The following is a 17,381-nucleotide window of genomic DNA, read 5'->3' as shown; positions in this document are numbered from 1 at the left end:
GAAATAATCTTTCAAAAGCATATCTTTTACAGAATTAAAAAAAAATCTTCATCTGTTTATTCCAAGCTAATTTCAAAACTGTGAAGCTTGTGTTTTCTAAATGATGACAATGTTTATTTCTTAAATAAATTCACAACGAAAACATTAACTAAATGTAGAAACATTTAGGGAGGAGGAACTGACATGTTCACTGAATGAAATCAGCAGAAATACTGACAGACACAGAAGTTGGCAGCAGGCTGGCCAGATGTGCAAGTGGAGTCTTATCTCTACCTGCTGGGAGCTGCCAGGTCCCCCAGACTCCTTTTAGGCTCCTCCATTGAAAAACAATGATAATCTGTTTGCTCATTTAATGAGCTCATTGTTCCTCAGAGGAGGAAAGGCAGGTCTCATTGCTGCTTAGCTGTGGCTCTTTGAGCAGGAAAGCTCCTCTGAGCATCACTGATACTCTCCTTCGCCTCCAACATATTGTGAAGGTCTGAGCCTCCAGTCTGAGCCTGTAACAAAGCCAAGCTTGAGGAAGAGCCTGAGCCTCTGTCCTACTGTGGAGTTACTTTATTGTACCGCTTTTTTCACCGCTGATCAGAGGATCTGGCAGCTGGCATGGCCTTTTTAACTTTTGCTTTTCCCTTTAAATTGAGGAAAAAGGCTTCCACAATATATGACAATCTTACAAACTATATAGGGCAAATGTTGTTTAATATTTGAAAAATTAGGGAGGACTTCTTTCTTGTTGTATGTAATAGCAAAAAATAAATGTTTAATATATACAATTTTCAATACCCAATAAAAAGGGGTGATATGACAGATAAGATAATGACATCATTAAGAACAAATCCAAATCACACTAATAACACAATAAGTACGAAAATATAACGGCCAAGGCCAGAATAATGCCATTTTCTGAAACACACAGCCTACACACGAGATTTCATATTATGGCAGAGCAGGTAGGTACATCGATGTTTACAACCATCTGGCTGGCCACATGAAGTGTCTACATGTTGCTTTTTCTAAACGATCGCCACAAGTGGGCGGTATATAATGGAGGACAAAATGCTCTAAATAAACCTCACAGCAACCAAACAGAAGCTGAATATACAGGCAAAGATCTCAGCTTGCACATACCACTTGCGACACTATGGACATATTTATCATCCTCACCCAATAAATCAATGAGAATTGGATGTTGGCTTACTTGACTTTTCAAAGAATATTTTGAGATACCTTCTAAAATCAGCACCAGCAAACTTTCATTAAAAGAGGTCTTTTGACAGGATGAAATAAAATACATGTTCTGTGCATATGGACAAATCAAATCATTATCCTGTTCATATTCTGTATTTGCTTGTTCTGACACTTCACTGAAGCTAACACATTATGCTAAGAACTCTAACCCCAACCGAAAAATGATGTCTTTAAAATGCTTAAAACTTTACAGTGACAATCTTAAAACGTTCATGTTGCTTTAAAGGAAGCTGACTTTAAGCACACTGAAATATTCATGGCTCCGTTATCATTTGGACGATAAAAAACACCGGCGATTAATTAGCATTGAAATGTATGACAATAAATGGATATCTGAGCAGAGGGTCACAGGAAAGCAAAAGGCATCATCTTGACTATTGTTCACGCCAGCTGCATCAGCAGACGCAGCAACAAATAATGGCAACAGTCGGCTCTGATAATGGAGGCTCCTCTCATAATACACGTATACACACACACACACACACACACACACACACACACACACATCATAGGTACCATCGAACCCCGCATCTTGATCAGACAGTGCCTCTCTAATTGAGCTAATCCCCACTTCAGGATCAGTGCTGTCCCCTGAGGTCTGACCCTCCACCCTGCCTGTCTCCTGTCTCAGCCCTCAGCTTAAACCTCCCGTCCCCTCTGTGGCTCATGTGGACTGTAAAGCTGTTTATTGGGAGACAATGGGCAGCAGATTGTGCTGTCAGGCTCCATTAATTTCCATCATTAGCATCACACTCCAGAGTCTGTGGAACCAGGGTCCTGAGCCTTAAGCTGTGTTTGTGTTCGACATGCATGTGTGTGTGTGTGTGTGTGTGTGTGTGTGTGTGTGTGTGAGTGTGTGTGTGAATGTGTCTATTTGTGTATCTCTATTCTGGTTTGATATGTATATACATGTAGGCATGCTTGTATGTATGTGTGTTTAATTTGCAATGACTTAAAATCACATTCACAAGTGTTATAAGATTATTTCTCTATCCTCATCTTTATATGAGTATTTTTTTTACAGAATATAAACATCTGATTTAAGAAAAAAATATAGCAATAATAAGTCGCAATATAAAATCTGTCCATAGAGATAAAAAAAAAAACTTTGAAAGGGAACACCAACTAAATCGGATCAATTTCAGTCCAGAATGTGTTCATTTTTGTTATATGCCAGAGGTTGTCATCAAATGTCATCAATTAACACAGTCTGAGGTTTTATCTGCTGCCTGAGAAAGCTAAAATGCTTGTAGTCTTAAAACAATGGCCCTCCAGCAAGAAATCTATAGTCCAAGTTGTATTCTTTAGTTAAGTTTTAGATAAAGCAGCTTTGTCATTTCCATTTTGCACGAAGAAAAATGAATCAATGTAAAACAACTTGAAGAGAAAATGGTAGAACGGAGAAATAAATCAGTTTTGTTCAGTCATAGATTGTTACGTTATAAATATCCTGAACTTGCAGCCCAGCCAGCAGAATAAAATATTGGCATTTTACATTTTCGATACATACTGTATCAACATGTCTACAATAACTGTCATGCAACACTAATGATACTTGTATATGAGCTGACTTTCATGACAGGAAGTGGAGTGCATGGCGGTTGCGAGGCAGCCGCCAAGCCAGGGACCACAGTTCAACATGGTATTTCAACCACTGGATATATTTTCAGGAGAGACTGGGACATTTCCAGCTGTGTTAGAGGCAGCACGATGGATACCTTTGAAGAGCCTTGATTGTAAAGACAGAACTAGGAGAGCTTGATCGATCCCCGATCCTAATTAAGTGTTTTTTTGTGTCTAAACCTAACCAGACCATAAACACAGCATTGTCACAACATAAAACTGAAAATTCAACCAAAAGATATCGCCTTTTTGCAGAAACATAGAACACTAACGTTTATTCTGGCGACTGCGTTGAAATGTGTCAATCTATAGAACTGTACTGTGTACAGCTTTGAACTGTATATTGACAATAATACACACGCCAGATGTTTTTGAAGATGCCACAGTAAAAACTTTGGTATTTTACTGTACTGAAAGTAAGGACTTTTGAGATTAAACCCAAATTCCGTCTGGTTCAGCTTTGACTTTTCTTTTGCCCTAACATCCAGGATGAAGTGTTATTGCTTGTACATTTCAGTCTCAACTGCAGAAGCTGTTTGTGACACATGGTACATTTTTAGAAGAAGAAGCAGTCTTAGGATATCTGTAATTTTGTGCCCAGACTGCCTATCAGGTGCACATTTACTGTTAATATTAGCAAATCTCTTGCACTTAGTATTATGTATTATTTATTGTGATTTTACATAATTAATTTTAATGCATGCGACTTACTTTGTTTCAAGCGTTCCACCGCCCTTGGATGCCACTGCAATGTCTTCACTGTACTGTCTTGACAGTTATGTATTGCTCTAAGTTGATTGAAGCTGTATGCAGCACTATCGCGACCTAGTAACTTGGTATAACTGATCTTTTCTTACTAAATTAGCATACAATTGACATTAGTCAGTACCAACTTTAAAAAACTTTAATAGTTATGTTCTGATTGTTTTTCAACTGAATCTGCAGTAAAAGTCTCACAAAGACTTCAGACTAAGACTTGAGATGCAGTATGGAACAGCACTGAAAGAAACATCACACATATGCAATTGTAAAGACAGGCAGGAGGGACTGTGATTGAGGTATAGAGAATGGGAACAAGCCAATAAAAAACCAACTCTTTATGATCCATATGTCCTTTAAGCGCAAGATAATCGATAGACAAACGCCATTGACCACTGACCACCACTGGTATTTTCACCTCCAGCGGCGGAGCTCTAAAAGGAAATTGAACCACGTTTCTGCCACGCACCCACTGAGGCATAAGCCTTCTTACTCCAACTTCCTGTCTGATCAATGTGAGAGACAATGACTCAACAGGTGTGACAGACAGGAGCCCAGCGGCAGCTTTCCTCCCTGCAGTTAGGCCCAATTAGCACCCGCGGCTAAGGAACAAAGAGGCGACATTTCATTTCAGCAGAGTGCCAGTTTAAGGCCTCTTCTCTCAACCTCAGCCTCTTTTCTTTCTGTCTCTTACTGCTGACATCTTTAAAGGATCATCCCTGGCTCCATCATATTCTATTAAATTGGGTCGATGCCTTGTGTTCCAAGTGGCAGGGGTGTTAAAAACATGGGGTGTTGATGAATTCATTGCATGTGACTGGACTTGCTTTCTTTGTGTGGAGGTTTTGGCTAATGAAACCCCCTGAAGGTCTGACAAAAGGCAAAGACATTTTTCAGGGTTCGCTTCGCACTCTGAGTTCAGGCTGGATTTCCTGACCAAAGTACACACAATTGCTGCCATCCCAGACAACTTTTCAACTTACGTGGGAAGAAGCAGTCCATTGTATCCTCAAGTAGATTGAAAAGCAATTCATTATGACTTATTGCACAGTGCCTGATGTGCAAATAGCTTTTGTCAGTGCGAGGAAAGAGAGCTGTTCTCGTTGTCCTTCTCTGTGTGACTGTCTGCCGCACAGCTTCTGTATTTGTACAATACATAACATTGGATGCCAATTTCAAACATCTTTCCAGCTTTTTTATTTGAAATGATGCTATCACGCACACATGTCGAAAGTGTATTTCTCATGTAAAAAGCATTTTCAAGAGTTTGAACTGACCAATTTAACGAGAAACCACCCTGGCTAAACAGCAGCATGCATTCAACTTTTTGAGACAAAACAATGGTATGGAGTGAGTTTTATATCATTCTGATGGTCAAGGATTTCAAGGAGGACAGGTGGAGTTGGGCCTATAGACCAATGAGACCTATAGCAGAATATCATTTATGCATACATGAAGAGGGCTTTTATTTTAGCACTTAAAATCCCTTGAAATTCAAGTTCCCTCTTTGAAATCTTGCCAGCATGAGTGCAAAGGGCAATGCTTTGGAATATAGTTAATCTCTCAATAAAATTATTATTCCATGCCAAACAAAACAACCAAAATGCTTTTGAATTTTTTTACTTTACTTGATCGGTGGATATGTATATTTTTAAGGTTTGGCCTTCTTGGGCTTTACATGAATATTTCCATTTCCTGCTACTTATACTCAACTGCATGCATTTGATAACTGTAGTTGCAGATTAATAATAGGCTAATAAAAAAAACATAGTCAATAGCTGAAGTCCACATTATGGGAACCAGAGTGGTGGGTGAGTTAATTTGGAATATAGTAGGGTTCTCATAGGGATGGAAACAGGGAAGCTGACAGCCTCTTCCTTGCTGTGGGGTTTACAACCTAATCGTACCAAATGTACAATTAAAATGCTTCCTCATGTCTTTCAGGCGACATAATGACATTAAGTATTAGTAAGGAGCACTTCTGATTTGTTTTCCCCTCAGCTCATGAGCTGAGCAGGAACAGGACACCAGCAGCAGCAGCAGCAGCAGCAGCAACAGGGCTCGGCCGAGTGTTGTCCATGATGTGACGCCAAGATAATCCTAATAACAGACCAGGAAGTGTGCTGGCAATCAAACGTTTACCCAGAGGAGGACTGATGGACACCATTCTGCGAAAAGCGACCTGTTTACCGTCGTAGTGCTCGTCGTTGCAGCGCGTTTGAATTGTGTCAGCGGTTCTGGTCCGGTCGAATACGCCAGGTGAAGAACAGCGCAGGTATATATGTTATATCTTCTGCTTTTCTTAATATAGCTCCTCATAACGTAGGTACAAGCTAACTAATGGTTCGTGTTAATTGTAATGGTGACAACCAGTGTAATCAGTTGTTCAAGGAAGGACCTCAGCTCCCTAGGGATCACTTGTGGTCTTGGGAGGGGCGGGGGGCGAAGACACACGTCAAGCCAGACTCCTTTGAGAAATCTGTCAATTTAAAGTTGACCCTCGCTATGGAAAACGTACGTACGACGTAAAACAAAACTAGGACTGAATTTTGATCCATATGCATCTTGTAATTAATTCGTCTGAAATTGCTTCCACTACATAACAGTGTTAACATTGATTACACGCGATTGTTGCTGTGCACAGGGGTCGACCACAATCTGAACTCAGACAGGAAGAATGACTGTGCAATTTTCAGTCTCCAATATAGCAAACCACTGTTGCACAACATGTTTAACATTTTCATACATTGGCGATATAAATTACATGTTTATTGTATTGTTGCCTAAACACACAGGCAACAATAGCACACACACGGCATGGCTGAGGACATGAAGACTCTGGAGGAAAACTTCAGGCAGCAAAACAAAAGCTGTTTCATCCTCGGCGCCTCTGGGGAGACGGGCAGGATGCTGCTTCAAGAGCTGCTGGAGCGCAACATCTTCTCCAAGATTACTCTCATAGGAAGGAGACAGCTCACCTTTGAGGGCAAGGAGTATGAAAAGCTGGTCAGTGGATCGATTTCCCTAGATAAATCCATTATCTGAGATTCATGTAGAGTAAACTTTTGCTTCTATTCCTCCAGGTACAAGAGGTGGTGGACTTTGAGAAGCTTGATGACAGTGCTGCTGCTTTCCAAGGTCATGATGTTGGCTACTGCTGCCTGGGAACAACCAGAGCAAAAGCGGGGGCTGTGAGTTAACTTTATAAATCCAAAGAGGGTGAATTCATTAAGATATTACTGTTGTCCTCAAGCACACAATGACTAACTAATACAACATAAATCTGCTGTGATTCAGTGGAGGTGATTGTTGGTGGAAATGACTCAGCAACTTCTGCCAGTATTTGCTCATCACAATGTGAGAGCCTACATAAATCTTATGCTGTCCTCTTGTTTGTTCTCCCCTGTGACAGCAAATATATTGGTATCGCCATAGATGTAGGCCAGTAGGTATACAGGAAATTGTGGGCCACTTGTTTAAGACAGCAGTGTTATCACATAGTTGTCTATTTAAAGCTCCTGTTTGTAAGATGGTAAAACTGACGCTTTGGGTTTCCCAACTCGTCAGTACTGACGCTTTCAGATGGTGGATGACCCGACCTACAATCCTAAAGCGTCAGTATCTGACGAGTTGGGAAACCCAAAGCGTCAGTTTTACCATCTTACAAACAGGAGCTTTAAGTGGTCTTTAAAAAAGGCATCGACTTTATGCTTTTATGTAAATAAAATTAATATTGCTTTTGTGAGTGTTTTAAAAATCTTTATTGTAAAATTCAGTATCGGTTGGGCGACAATTTTCAGCTTAAATGTATCTGTATATGCAATGCATGTTTGTTCTGGGGAAAAGTGATGTACTGTGAATGAGCAGTTACTACTATTAGTAGATAACTTTAGGCTCGAGACAGAGATTGTCAACAGAGGTGTTATTACAGTTCTGGGTAAACCTGTACATCACTGCAAAAATAATCGCAGCAATTACACGATATTAAGGGATTTAAATATCACCCAAGGAAAAAAACTCTGTTTGTCCCATTAAGTAAAACAAGATATCTAAGATGATTTTGGCCCATTACAAAATGGAAAGATAACTTTCATGTTTAATTACTGTCCAACCATGATTATGTTATTTGGATAAATATTTATAATGATTCATGATTCTTTCTCTAATTGGCTAGTTCACTGACTTTAATAAAAACATTTGGATTTGTTAATCAAAGCTTTTGCACTTCTCACTTTTGAATACCATCAAAGTGATTTTTTTTTCTGTCACTCCTGTCTTTTATTCAAGGAAGGGTTTGTCCGCGTTGATCATGACTATGTTCTGAAATCAGCAGAGCTCGCCAAGACTGGGGGCTGCACACACTACCATCTGTTGTCATCCAGAGGAGCTGATAAAACCAGCAACTTCCTCTACCTCAAAGTCAAGGTATCCATTCCCTTTCTCTGATGCTTGCAGATACTGGAGTCTTCTTTTTATTAACTAAACTTTATGTGTGTGTCTCTCATTAAATGATGATATTGGACAGCCACTGCAAAGTCAACACGAAATTGATTTTCTTCCAGGGACAAGTGGAAGCAGATATTGAGGCGCTGGGTTTTGACAAGTATGCAATTTACAGACCAGGGTGAGTGATCTGAATTACTTAATTCAAGGTTATTTATTTGTCATTTTACGTCACAGGGTTGCATAACGTATAAACGTATACGACCAGGAAATAATTCTGCAGTGCATTTTTTAAATATCCATCCGAGTAATGGTCAAAATGACGGTGAAGTTAATGTTTGATATCTGGTAAACAACACTGTTCATCAACTTTGAACGAGGTCTGCCTGTCAAGTGGCAGGGCTCTATCCAGGATGTTGTGGTGGAGACAGGTCTCTGTGAGGATTTGGGCACAACAGTCACTGATTTCCTATTGCTCGGCCAGCCAGAGTCCCATGTCCTCCATTGCATTCTCCTGCGTTCATTACGATTACAATAGCCAGGAGCAGCCTTAAATCATAACTGGATTAGCACGGCTCTCATCCAGACTCTCTTCCTCTCCTCGTTGGGACAGTTGGGCTGGTCAGGTTAGATGGTCCAAAGATGAGACCGGCAGTGGTCTTATCAGATTTGAGCTGCTCACAATCCAAAGGCCAAGCTTTTTTCTCCAATGCTGATGAATGTGTGTCTGCAATTGGCAATACATATTTCAGTAGCAAAAAGAACAGTTAAAAAAAAACCAAACCATGCAGCAAAATATTAAGGAGCTACTGGCCGCTGCGTCTGCATGCGCCGCCATTGCTATAACAATCATTTTTCTAAGCCCTGTCAACTTGGCCAACTCCAAATATTTGCACAGATATACCTGTAATATGAATCCTCTTGCAACTGAATTGCAGTAGTTTTGTTTGGCCTGTGAACATTATCTCAACCCACCACAGGAAATTACCACAAAACAAATTGGGTGGTTTATGGCATGTGATAGCTGCCATTAGTTCATGATAGGGGTGCAGCAGAGCAAAATTAAATCTCGGCTGTAAAGGTTATCAAAACTCCATGCAGCAAACAAGTCAGGGATTAATCATAATTGTGTAGTGTGATATTTCAACGTGTGAAACACAAAATAAATAGTCAACTTTGTTACTGTGGTGCATACATTTACATTTCCTTTTTACATTTTACGTTTTAAGATAACATGTGATTGCACCCTCTTACATGATACACAGTGTGAATATACACAATTGTTTATCTACCAAAGTAGTAATCTTACTACAACTGAGTCATACGATTATGATGTCATCAATACCTTTGTGTTTTCCTCCAACAGGGTTTTGCTGGTAGATAGGCAGGAGAGTCGGCCTGGCGAGTGGCTGACCAGGAAATTCTTCGGTGCCTTTTCTTCTGTCTGTTCCACGTCCATGGCGATTCCAATCGAAGCGGTGGCAAAAGCAATGGTGTCAAACACTCTGATTCAACCTGAGCAGAAGATGGAGATCCTGGAGAACAAAAACATCGCCAGTCTGGGAAAGAGTGCAGGAAAATAAGAAGAGGGAGCGAGCAAGAAATACATTGAGGTGAGTAAAATATTAGATAACTTACACTAATGAAGTGGCAGCTTGCAATTTAATAGTACACATAAATAAAACAAATTACTATTAACAATAAGTAGAACATTACTTAGCTTCCACAACAAAGCTCTTCTTAAGATTGCACATCGGTAACAATGGGCCTCATTCATGAACCGTTCTTACGAACAAATTTGTTCTTAAGTCCCACTTACGAAGATTTTTTACGAAGATTGTGGCATTCATGAATTTTTTCTTATCTAGGATTTGTTCTTAGGCAAGAACAAATCCTACCAACACTCAGGAGTACTCTTACGCACATTTCAGTGCCGAAATGTTGGCATGGTTGTGTTTTCTTCTCTTGTGTAGTTCAATAAAATGCAATATTACAGTGATAATTCTGTCATATTTATTCATTTATTTATTTATTTAATATTTTTGGTAATTTACAAAGAATTTAAATTCTAAAATAAATTAAATGTGCCAATGATTTAAGATAAATCAAGTAAATTGGAAACATGCCATCAATTAGTAACCCCCCCACCCTATTTATATGTGGCATTTCTCCATCCAAGGCCCGCGAAACAATGGCATATATATTGCTCCTGCAGCTTTCATCAATGTAAGAACACAAGCTGCGAACAATTCTGAGGCTTACGAACGAGTTGGTGAATCTGACGTAGGGTTTTCTTAAGGAACCTCTTAAGAACAACTTAAGAAAGAATCTAAGAAGATTCTTAAGAAGATATTGGTGAATGAGGCCCATTGATAGTTGTAAACTTATGACCAATTCTGCTATAAAGTGAGATTAAAGCCTCTGCTACTAAAGGTTTTTATCTTTCATCTCAAGATAACAACTCATGATCGAGAAAGAGCTCTAATGGCTGTGGTGAATTTTTACAGGATGAAATCCCCAGAGAAACTTGAGAGACGAATTTCAGGAAGACTTTCTGTGTGATCACTGGCTCCAAACTATTCATTTCATTTTCTCTTTTCAGATCATTTCAGGAGATGTAGAGAAGGCTACACACAACATACAATAATCACATCATCATCATCATCATCATCATCATCATCATGTTAAAGGGATTGCATATTAGGCCTACTCAAAAATATACATCAAGTTATCCATGAATGTGGTTGTTGTCAGAAAAAACGTGTTGATATGAAAGTATTTCTTGTAGTGGGTCTGCTTGAGTGTTTATGGAGAAAACATCTTGTGAAGCAAAAAAATATTTAACAAATCCTTAAATTTGTATTTGATTTCTTTTCTTCCATCTTGATATACATGTAATATTTTCATAGGAGAACTATTGCCAGGCTTTCTGATGTTTCCCATTTGTGCTCTGAAAAAATGCACTGAACAACTGCCTTAATGTTGTTATAAAAGTATGCTCTACTTTAGATTAAAATATTGGATGTTTTAATATGTTTTCATTGCAATATTATACATATTTAACTGTGTGTGTATATAAGTGTTTGATTTATTAAATAAATTCCATAATGGCTGTGTCAACAATAATATCTAGTGTCTATATCTGTGTAGTGTATATGGCTTGTATATATACTATATCTTTGCGATGATATATTTCAGGTAATATTCAGTATTTGTTCCCTTTAGATTTAACAGTGCCTTTTACATGCAGAAGGGAGACCCCATTCTGTCCCAACCCGCAATCCCAAAGTGGCAGTTTCTGACGAGTTGGGAGTGAGTCATAGAAATACATTTTTCCTCCAAATGGCACATTTAATTCTCTACCTTTGCATTGCAAAAATGCACAAAGCTATGGTCTTTTATCCCCAACACCTTGATTATACATTTTAAAAGATTGCTAAATGATGTTTACAAAATCAAAGTCATGTTCATACACACCTTTTAGAGCCCCACTTGAAATAAATGTGAAAGATTCCCTCTCAAATATGTGTATGAATAATTTGATTTTTGAACGGTGGTGACTATGAAACCTCTAAGCAAGTAGATCACAAGCCTGTTACAGCAGCAATGAAGTAAGCACCATAAGAGGACATTATGTAGTAATGATCCTATGGTATAGTGGCCAGTTTGGCTAAAAAATTAGTATGGATTAAAGCAGAGACTGCACAGATGTACACTAAAGAGGGATTCTTATGGCTCAGGGGACCTTCAAATTCCAAGTGCGCATGCGCTGTCTTTAAAGCGTTGTCTGTGGTGTAAAGTGAGGATGACAACAGGACTTGTTTAAGTTCATAGTCTCTCTCGCTGTTTGATTTACTACAATAGTATACAATTAACAATATTTAAGTTAACTTGTGCCTTGTGCCGTCTGCCAAGCCTCAAAGTGACGGTGACGGTCGTTTCTGATATTTTCCCCAGCCTATCACCGAGGCAGGAAGAGAGCACCGTCCGTACAGATTAACGTTAAGCAACCAGGAAGTGTCCTAGCAATCTAACCGTCGCTCCCACGGACGGATCCATGGCTGTTCCTGCCAATGTCTCTCAGCAAACTACTGGGCACCACTCTGGGAAAAGCTACCGGGCTCTTAGCTGTCCTAATTGTTGTCATTGCAGCGGTTTTGAATTACTTCGACGACCCTGATCCGGTTAAATACACCAGGTAAAGAGCAGCGGAGGTTTTAGCTAGTTTCTCTGCCACCCAGATTCTGCACGTTAAGTTAGCTGCTGTCTTACAATAAATCCATGTAAAATGTAACATCGTTAATAGGTAGTGTTAGCAATAATCGTTTCTGACCGGTGGACGAACAATGTAAACATCAGAGAGAAGCGAAGCTCATATTTCTCCTTGACTTACGAGTGTTATGCCAAACCCCTTTAAGAAATCCGTCAATTTAAAGTCTAATTTCTTTGTGGAAATAGTACTTACTATGTTATACAAAACTAGTACTGGCTGCTGAGTTAAATGTATCTTATCATTAATTCGGCACATATTGCAGTCATTACGTTTCCGTTTTTAATAATTAAGATAGCTTATTGTCGTCCACCGAGGTCGACGACAGTTGAACTTGTGACAGAGGGAATAAAGGATTTCTTGTCTTGAACACTATACAGTGACAGTCAGTGTAACTTATCTGACTGCTCGGTGAATTCCATGTCAATTACCCAGATAAGTATGAAAACATGCCTTATGCCCCTTTAGTAAACAATGTTTGCACACTTTCTTTAGCATTTGCATACATTGCCTGCATCAATACATTTGTCTGATTTTATTATTACCTGATCCTAAGCAAGGTGCTAAGAGAGTCAATTTGTTTCCGCACACAGCATGGCTGAGGACATGAAGACTCTGGAGGAAAACTTCAGGCAGCAAAACAAAAGCTGTTTCATCCTCGGCGCCTCTGGGGAGACGGGCAGGATGCTGCTTCAAGAGCTGCTGGAGCGCAACATCTTCTCCAAGATTACTCTCATAGGAAGGAGACAGCTCACCTTTGAGGGCAAGGAGTATGAAAAGCTGGTCAGTGGATTGATTTCCCTAGATGAATCCATTATCTGAGATCCGTGTAGGGTGAACTTTTGCCTCTATTCCTCCAGGTACAAGAGGTGGTGGACTTTGAGAAGCTTGATGAGCATGCTGCTGCTTTCCAAGGTCATGATGTTGGCTACTGCTGCCTGGGAACAACCAGAGCAAAAGCGGGGGCTGTGAGTTAACTTAATAAGTCCAAAGAGGGTGAATTCATTAAGATAGTAATGCTTTACTGCAGCACAAAATGACCAAATTGAAATTGAATTGAATCTTTTGGGATTCAAGTGAGTTGAGCAATGACTCAGCAATTTCTGTGCCATGTATTAACATTTCCAGCAGTCCAAAACTGATATTGGTCTAGGCTTATATATTTCTGATAGTAGCTGTTAGTATATCTGTCTTCTTTTTGATTCTTTGTTCTGATTAGCTAATTTGCTGATTTTAATATGAAAATGTGATTTTTTAAATTTTGTCAACGATGTGCAAGCTTTGGCAGACACTTGTCAGTGTTGTCAAAATGCCATCCAAGTAACTGTTTTCCTGTTACTCGTCTGTTTTATTTCAGGAAATATTCGTCCGTGTCGATCATGACTATGTTCTGAAATCAGCAGAGCTTGCCAAGTCAGGAGGCTGCACACAGTTCCACCTGGAGTCCTCTAGAGGAGCTGATAAAAACAGCAACTTCCTCTACCTCAAAGTCAAGGTACCTATTTCATTTCTTTAATGCATTCCACATACTGGGGTTTTCTTCTTAACTAAACCTTACCTGTGTCCCTCTTTAATTGATGACATTGGACAAAAACACTGAAAGGTCAACGCGAAATTGATTTTCTTCCAGGGACAAGTGGAAGCAGATATTGAGGCGCTGGGTTTTGACAGATATGCTATTTACAGACCAGGGTGAGTGATCCCATTTGCTTAAGTCAGTCATTTCATAAAACACACTACCACACTTCCAATATGAGATAAGAAAATCAAAAAAGAAAAAAACCTGCCACTGGAAATCACCCCAACCAAAATGGATTGGAGGACTATGGAAAAGGATGTTGGATGCTATCAATTCATAATGCACACTGAAGTTGAGCAGAACAAAGCTAAATCTGGGCTGATGCTCACATTCATCCATGTCTTCGTGGGTTCTTAGTTGATACAACACTAAAGAAGATATCCCTGATTGATTTCTGGCAGAAAACTTTATTTATAACGCAATATTTTACTCCAATGTCTCTGAATTTTGTCGTCTATCAGGGTTTTGTCACAGAACACTTTGTCAAAGGAGGAAAGATACTAATATCAGTGATGGCTGCGCGTCAAGTTCCAGTGCCCTAATCAGCAGGCAGCCAGTTTAGTACTAGGACCACGAAACTAGAAAATATGTAGAAATATTATGCTTTACTAATGTTCAGGGCCTGTAATCATATTTGTTTCAACCCCTTCCCTGCTGACAAGTTTAACACAATTACATCCAGTAAACAAGGCACTTGTGACACCATGTGCCTTTAAAAAAAAAAAAAAAAAAAAAAAACCTCATGGATGGCTCTTAATAGCTTAGTGTGAAATTTGAATGTACCAAATACAAAATTGTAACTGGGTCAATTTTTTCCACTACCGTGCAGACCGTAGGAGGCATGTGATCGCACCCTTTCACATGATACAAATGTTGATTGAACTTAATTTGTTGGTCTACTAAAGCAATACTAGTATGACCCATTGAGAACTGAATTTTCTTCATTGCCCAGTAGAGAAACTTCTGATTTGCCTGCAGTCCGGACAAAGCCTTAGTCATCAATCCCTTTGTGTTTTCCTCCAACAGGGTTTTGCTGGTAGATAGGCAAGAGAGTCGACCTGCTGAGTGGCTGGCCAGGAAATTCCTCGGTGCCTTTTCTTCGGTCTGCTCTACTTCCATGGCCATCCCAATCCAAGTAGTGGCAAAAGCAATGGTGTCAAACACTCTGCTTCAACCTGAGCAGAAGACGGAGATCCTGGAGAACAAAAACATCGCCAGTCTGGGAAAGATTGAAGGGAAATAGGAGAGAGGAGGAAATACAGTGAGGTGAGAAAAATATTAACGATTTTCACTGATGACTTCACTGACAGCTTGGCCTAGGATATGCATAAACAGAACAAATACCAATTGATAATAAATAATAAACAAACAGTACATTAACTTGGTTTCCATAGCAAAACTCTTCTTGAGATTGCAGGATGGTGATGGTGGAGTTTTAAACTTCAACCCCATTTGCTATTAAGTCAGATGAAAGTCTACTTATTTACAAGATGAACTCACTACAGAAACCTTAACCCTGAGGCTTGTTGCCTTTGCACTAAAGCTGTACCAAAGTTAAGACTAAGTTTCCTTTTCTCTTTTCAGATAATGCAGCAGATATAAAGACAACCACGGACTACAAATAATAACCACATCATCATCATCATCATATTATCAGAACTTTGTCATTATGCCTGTTTGAAAATGTACATTAAGATATTCATGATTTTTCTGTTTTCACGGAAACTGTGTTTCTACGAAAGTGCTTCCTGTTGTCGGTCTGCTAGATTCTATAAAGAGGAAACATCATGTGAAGCTAACAAAATATTTATTCTTGAAAGTGTATCTGGGTTTCACTCCTTTGGTCTTGAATGATGTATGTAGTGAATGTAATATTTCCAGCCAGGCTTTTTGATGTTTATTATTTGTGCTTTGAGACAGCACATTGAAAAACTGCCTTAATGTGGTTTCATGGTTTATTCTACACTTGATTAAAAACATAATTTTTATATCATGGTTATACATCATTAACTGTGTGTGTGTGTGTGTGTGTTTTGATATATGAAAATGATTCCATAAAGGGTGTGTCAATAATAACATCAGGTGTATATATCTGTGCTATACATCTGTGTAGTATGTAATATACGATGTCTTAAATTAAAGATTTAAATGTAAATTTTTGCAGTGATACCAGCAATGGAACAATTATGAATAAACTTTGTTGATACTGACGTCTTTCTGCATGTTTCTGAAGCTAAATGATGGTCCTACAAGTTCAGTAGTCAAGTTATGGTCTTGACTGCTGTATTTGATGGATGAAAATGAATTTTAACCCATGATCCCTTATTTCAACAATCATTTAAGAGCCTTGTTAAACTATGCATCTGCAAGCGATGTCAAACATTAAGAGCATTGTGTTCATGCAAAAACCTTAAGTTTTCCTAACTTCTTTTTACAACACTTTTTGTCTATTTTTGTGTTTCAGAGACAATATTTAAATAAACTTGCACTTTTTTTCTCCTTGATCTTCCAGCGCCCCCCTGTGACTTAATGGTGTAACACCCATTATACTCTAAAGGCTTATTGTGTTGTGGCCGGAGTCTAAGTAACAGCTTAATATGCCTTTAAGTGTCAAAAGTTGCAATTCATGTTTTTAATTCTCCAGATATGATGAAATGCATTTGTGTACATTAGAGCCCCATGAAAACATCATCATCAAATAGTGTAAAATATGAAATTAAAAATAAATATACGAAAACCTGTAAAGTGTCTTTGTGTGCCTGAAAAGTGCTATATTAAATAAATGTATTATTAAATGTATTGTTAAAGTTTTCTGCCAGACGTCAATCCAGGATATCATTCGTTCTATTAAAAGATGATGATCTCAGGTACACACAAATAAAACAAAGTCTCATAACTTTTAAGTGAATACTAGTTTTACTTAAACCGAAAAAAAAAAAAGTAAAAAAACACCAACTGAATAACACTTTCAAGAAGCCATTTGTATTTTACTTTACCTCTGACCTTACAAGCTGGCAAGAGGTTTATATTTGATGACACAGTTCATCCAAACTATGTTCTAACCAAGCTTCAAGTAATGGGTGGTTGAAACAATAAACCCATCTAAAGTTATCTTTGTACTGTAACAAGGCAGTCAAAGCTTCAGCTGAAACGCAGTTTTATTCACAATAGACTAAAAACAAAAGTTTGCGTAATAGAAAAAAAAAGAACTGGCAGTCACATTCTTCTTTTAAGCAAAATATTGAAACGTTTGCCCAAACTTGTCTACACCTCCTTCGGCAAACACCAAATATGACTTCTATACATTATACTGTGCATTTCATCACAACACATGAATGACACACTCCCCAGAAGTGACACAGAGCAGGACAATTTCCCTCAAACTGACATTGTGCGGGGAAAACAATGTCAGTTGCCTCCTCTTCCTGTTTGCGGCTTTGTGCCTTACCATCTTGGCCA

The 17,381-nt window shown here is 38.8% G+C and overlaps 2 protein-coding genes across 4 annotated transcripts; both read left to right on the top strand.

Annotated features, from left to right (window-relative positions):
• The first annotated feature begins 5,667 nt into the window (after window positions 1-5,667).
• LOC115580796 (oxidoreductase HTATIP2) lies at window positions 5,668-11,196 on the top strand. 3 transcript variants are annotated; one of them, XM_030415449.1, is made up of 7 exons: window positions 5,668-5,905; window positions 6,426-6,636; window positions 6,714-6,821; window positions 7,918-8,055; window positions 8,193-8,254; window positions 9,440-9,686; window positions 10,676-11,196. In XM_030415449.1, exons 2-6 carry the CDS (start codon window positions 6,448-6,450, stop codon window positions 9,654-9,656), a joined length of 714 nt encoding a protein of 237 aa, XP_030271309.1. In that variant the 5' UTR covers window positions 5,668-5,905; window positions 6,426-6,447; the 3' UTR covers window positions 9,657-9,686; window positions 10,676-11,196. The 3 variants fall into 3 exon arrangements, with proteins under 3 accessions (XP_030271309.1, XP_030271310.1, XP_030271312.1); XM_030415450.1 differs by having other exon boundaries at window positions 5,678-5,889; XM_030415452.1 differs by lacking the exon at window positions 5,668-5,905 and adding an exon at window positions 6,128-6,144.
• Window positions 11,197-11,848: 652 nt separating this feature from the next.
• LOC115580795 (oxidoreductase HTATIP2-like) lies at window positions 11,849-16,133 on the top strand. The gene is made up of 7 exons (XM_030415448.1): window positions 11,849-12,271; window positions 12,937-13,126; window positions 13,204-13,311; window positions 13,701-13,838; window positions 13,974-14,035; window positions 14,949-15,188; window positions 15,507-16,133. Exons 1-6 carry the CDS (start codon window positions 12,147-12,149, stop codon window positions 15,163-15,165), a joined length of 840 nt encoding a protein of 279 aa, XP_030271308.1. The 5' UTR covers window positions 11,849-12,146; the 3' UTR covers window positions 15,166-15,188; window positions 15,507-16,133.
• The last annotated feature ends 1,248 nt before the right edge of the window (window positions 16,134-17,381 follow it).

This window comes from Sparus aurata, chromosome 4 (genome assembly GCF_900880675.1).
Source record: "Sparus aurata chromosome 4, fSpaAur1.1, whole genome shotgun sequence".
NCBI lineage: Eukaryota > Metazoa > Chordata > Actinopteri > Spariformes > Sparidae > Sparus > Sparus aurata.
This window is presented reverse-complemented; position numbering and strand designations above follow the sequence as displayed.

Bases quoted from the DNA above. Each gene is read 5' to 3' on its own strand.
- LOC115580796 (XM_030415449.1), top strand. From the start codon at position 6,448: ATGGCTGAGGACATGAAGACTCTGGAGGAAAACTTCAGGCAGCAAAAC. The intron at 6,637-6,713 runs GTCAGTGGATCG...CTATTCCTCCAG, and splicing joins GCAAGGAGTATGAAAAGCTG to GTACAAGAGGTGGTGGACTT. The intron at 8,255-9,439 runs GTGAGTGATCTG...TTCCTCCAACAG, and splicing joins TATGCAATTTACAGACCAGG to GGTTTTGCTGGTAGATAGGC.
- LOC115580795 (XM_030415448.1), top strand. From the start codon at position 12,147: ATGTCTCTCAGCAAACTACTGGGCACCACTCTGGGAAAAGCTACCGGG. The intron at 12,272-12,936 runs GTAAAGAGCAGC...TTCCGCACACAG, and splicing joins GATCCGGTTAAATACACCAG to CATGGCTGAGGACATGAAGA. The intron at 13,312-13,700 runs GTGAGTTAACTT...GTTTTATTTCAG, and splicing joins CCAGAGCAAAAGCGGGGGCT to GAAATATTCGTCCGTGTCGA.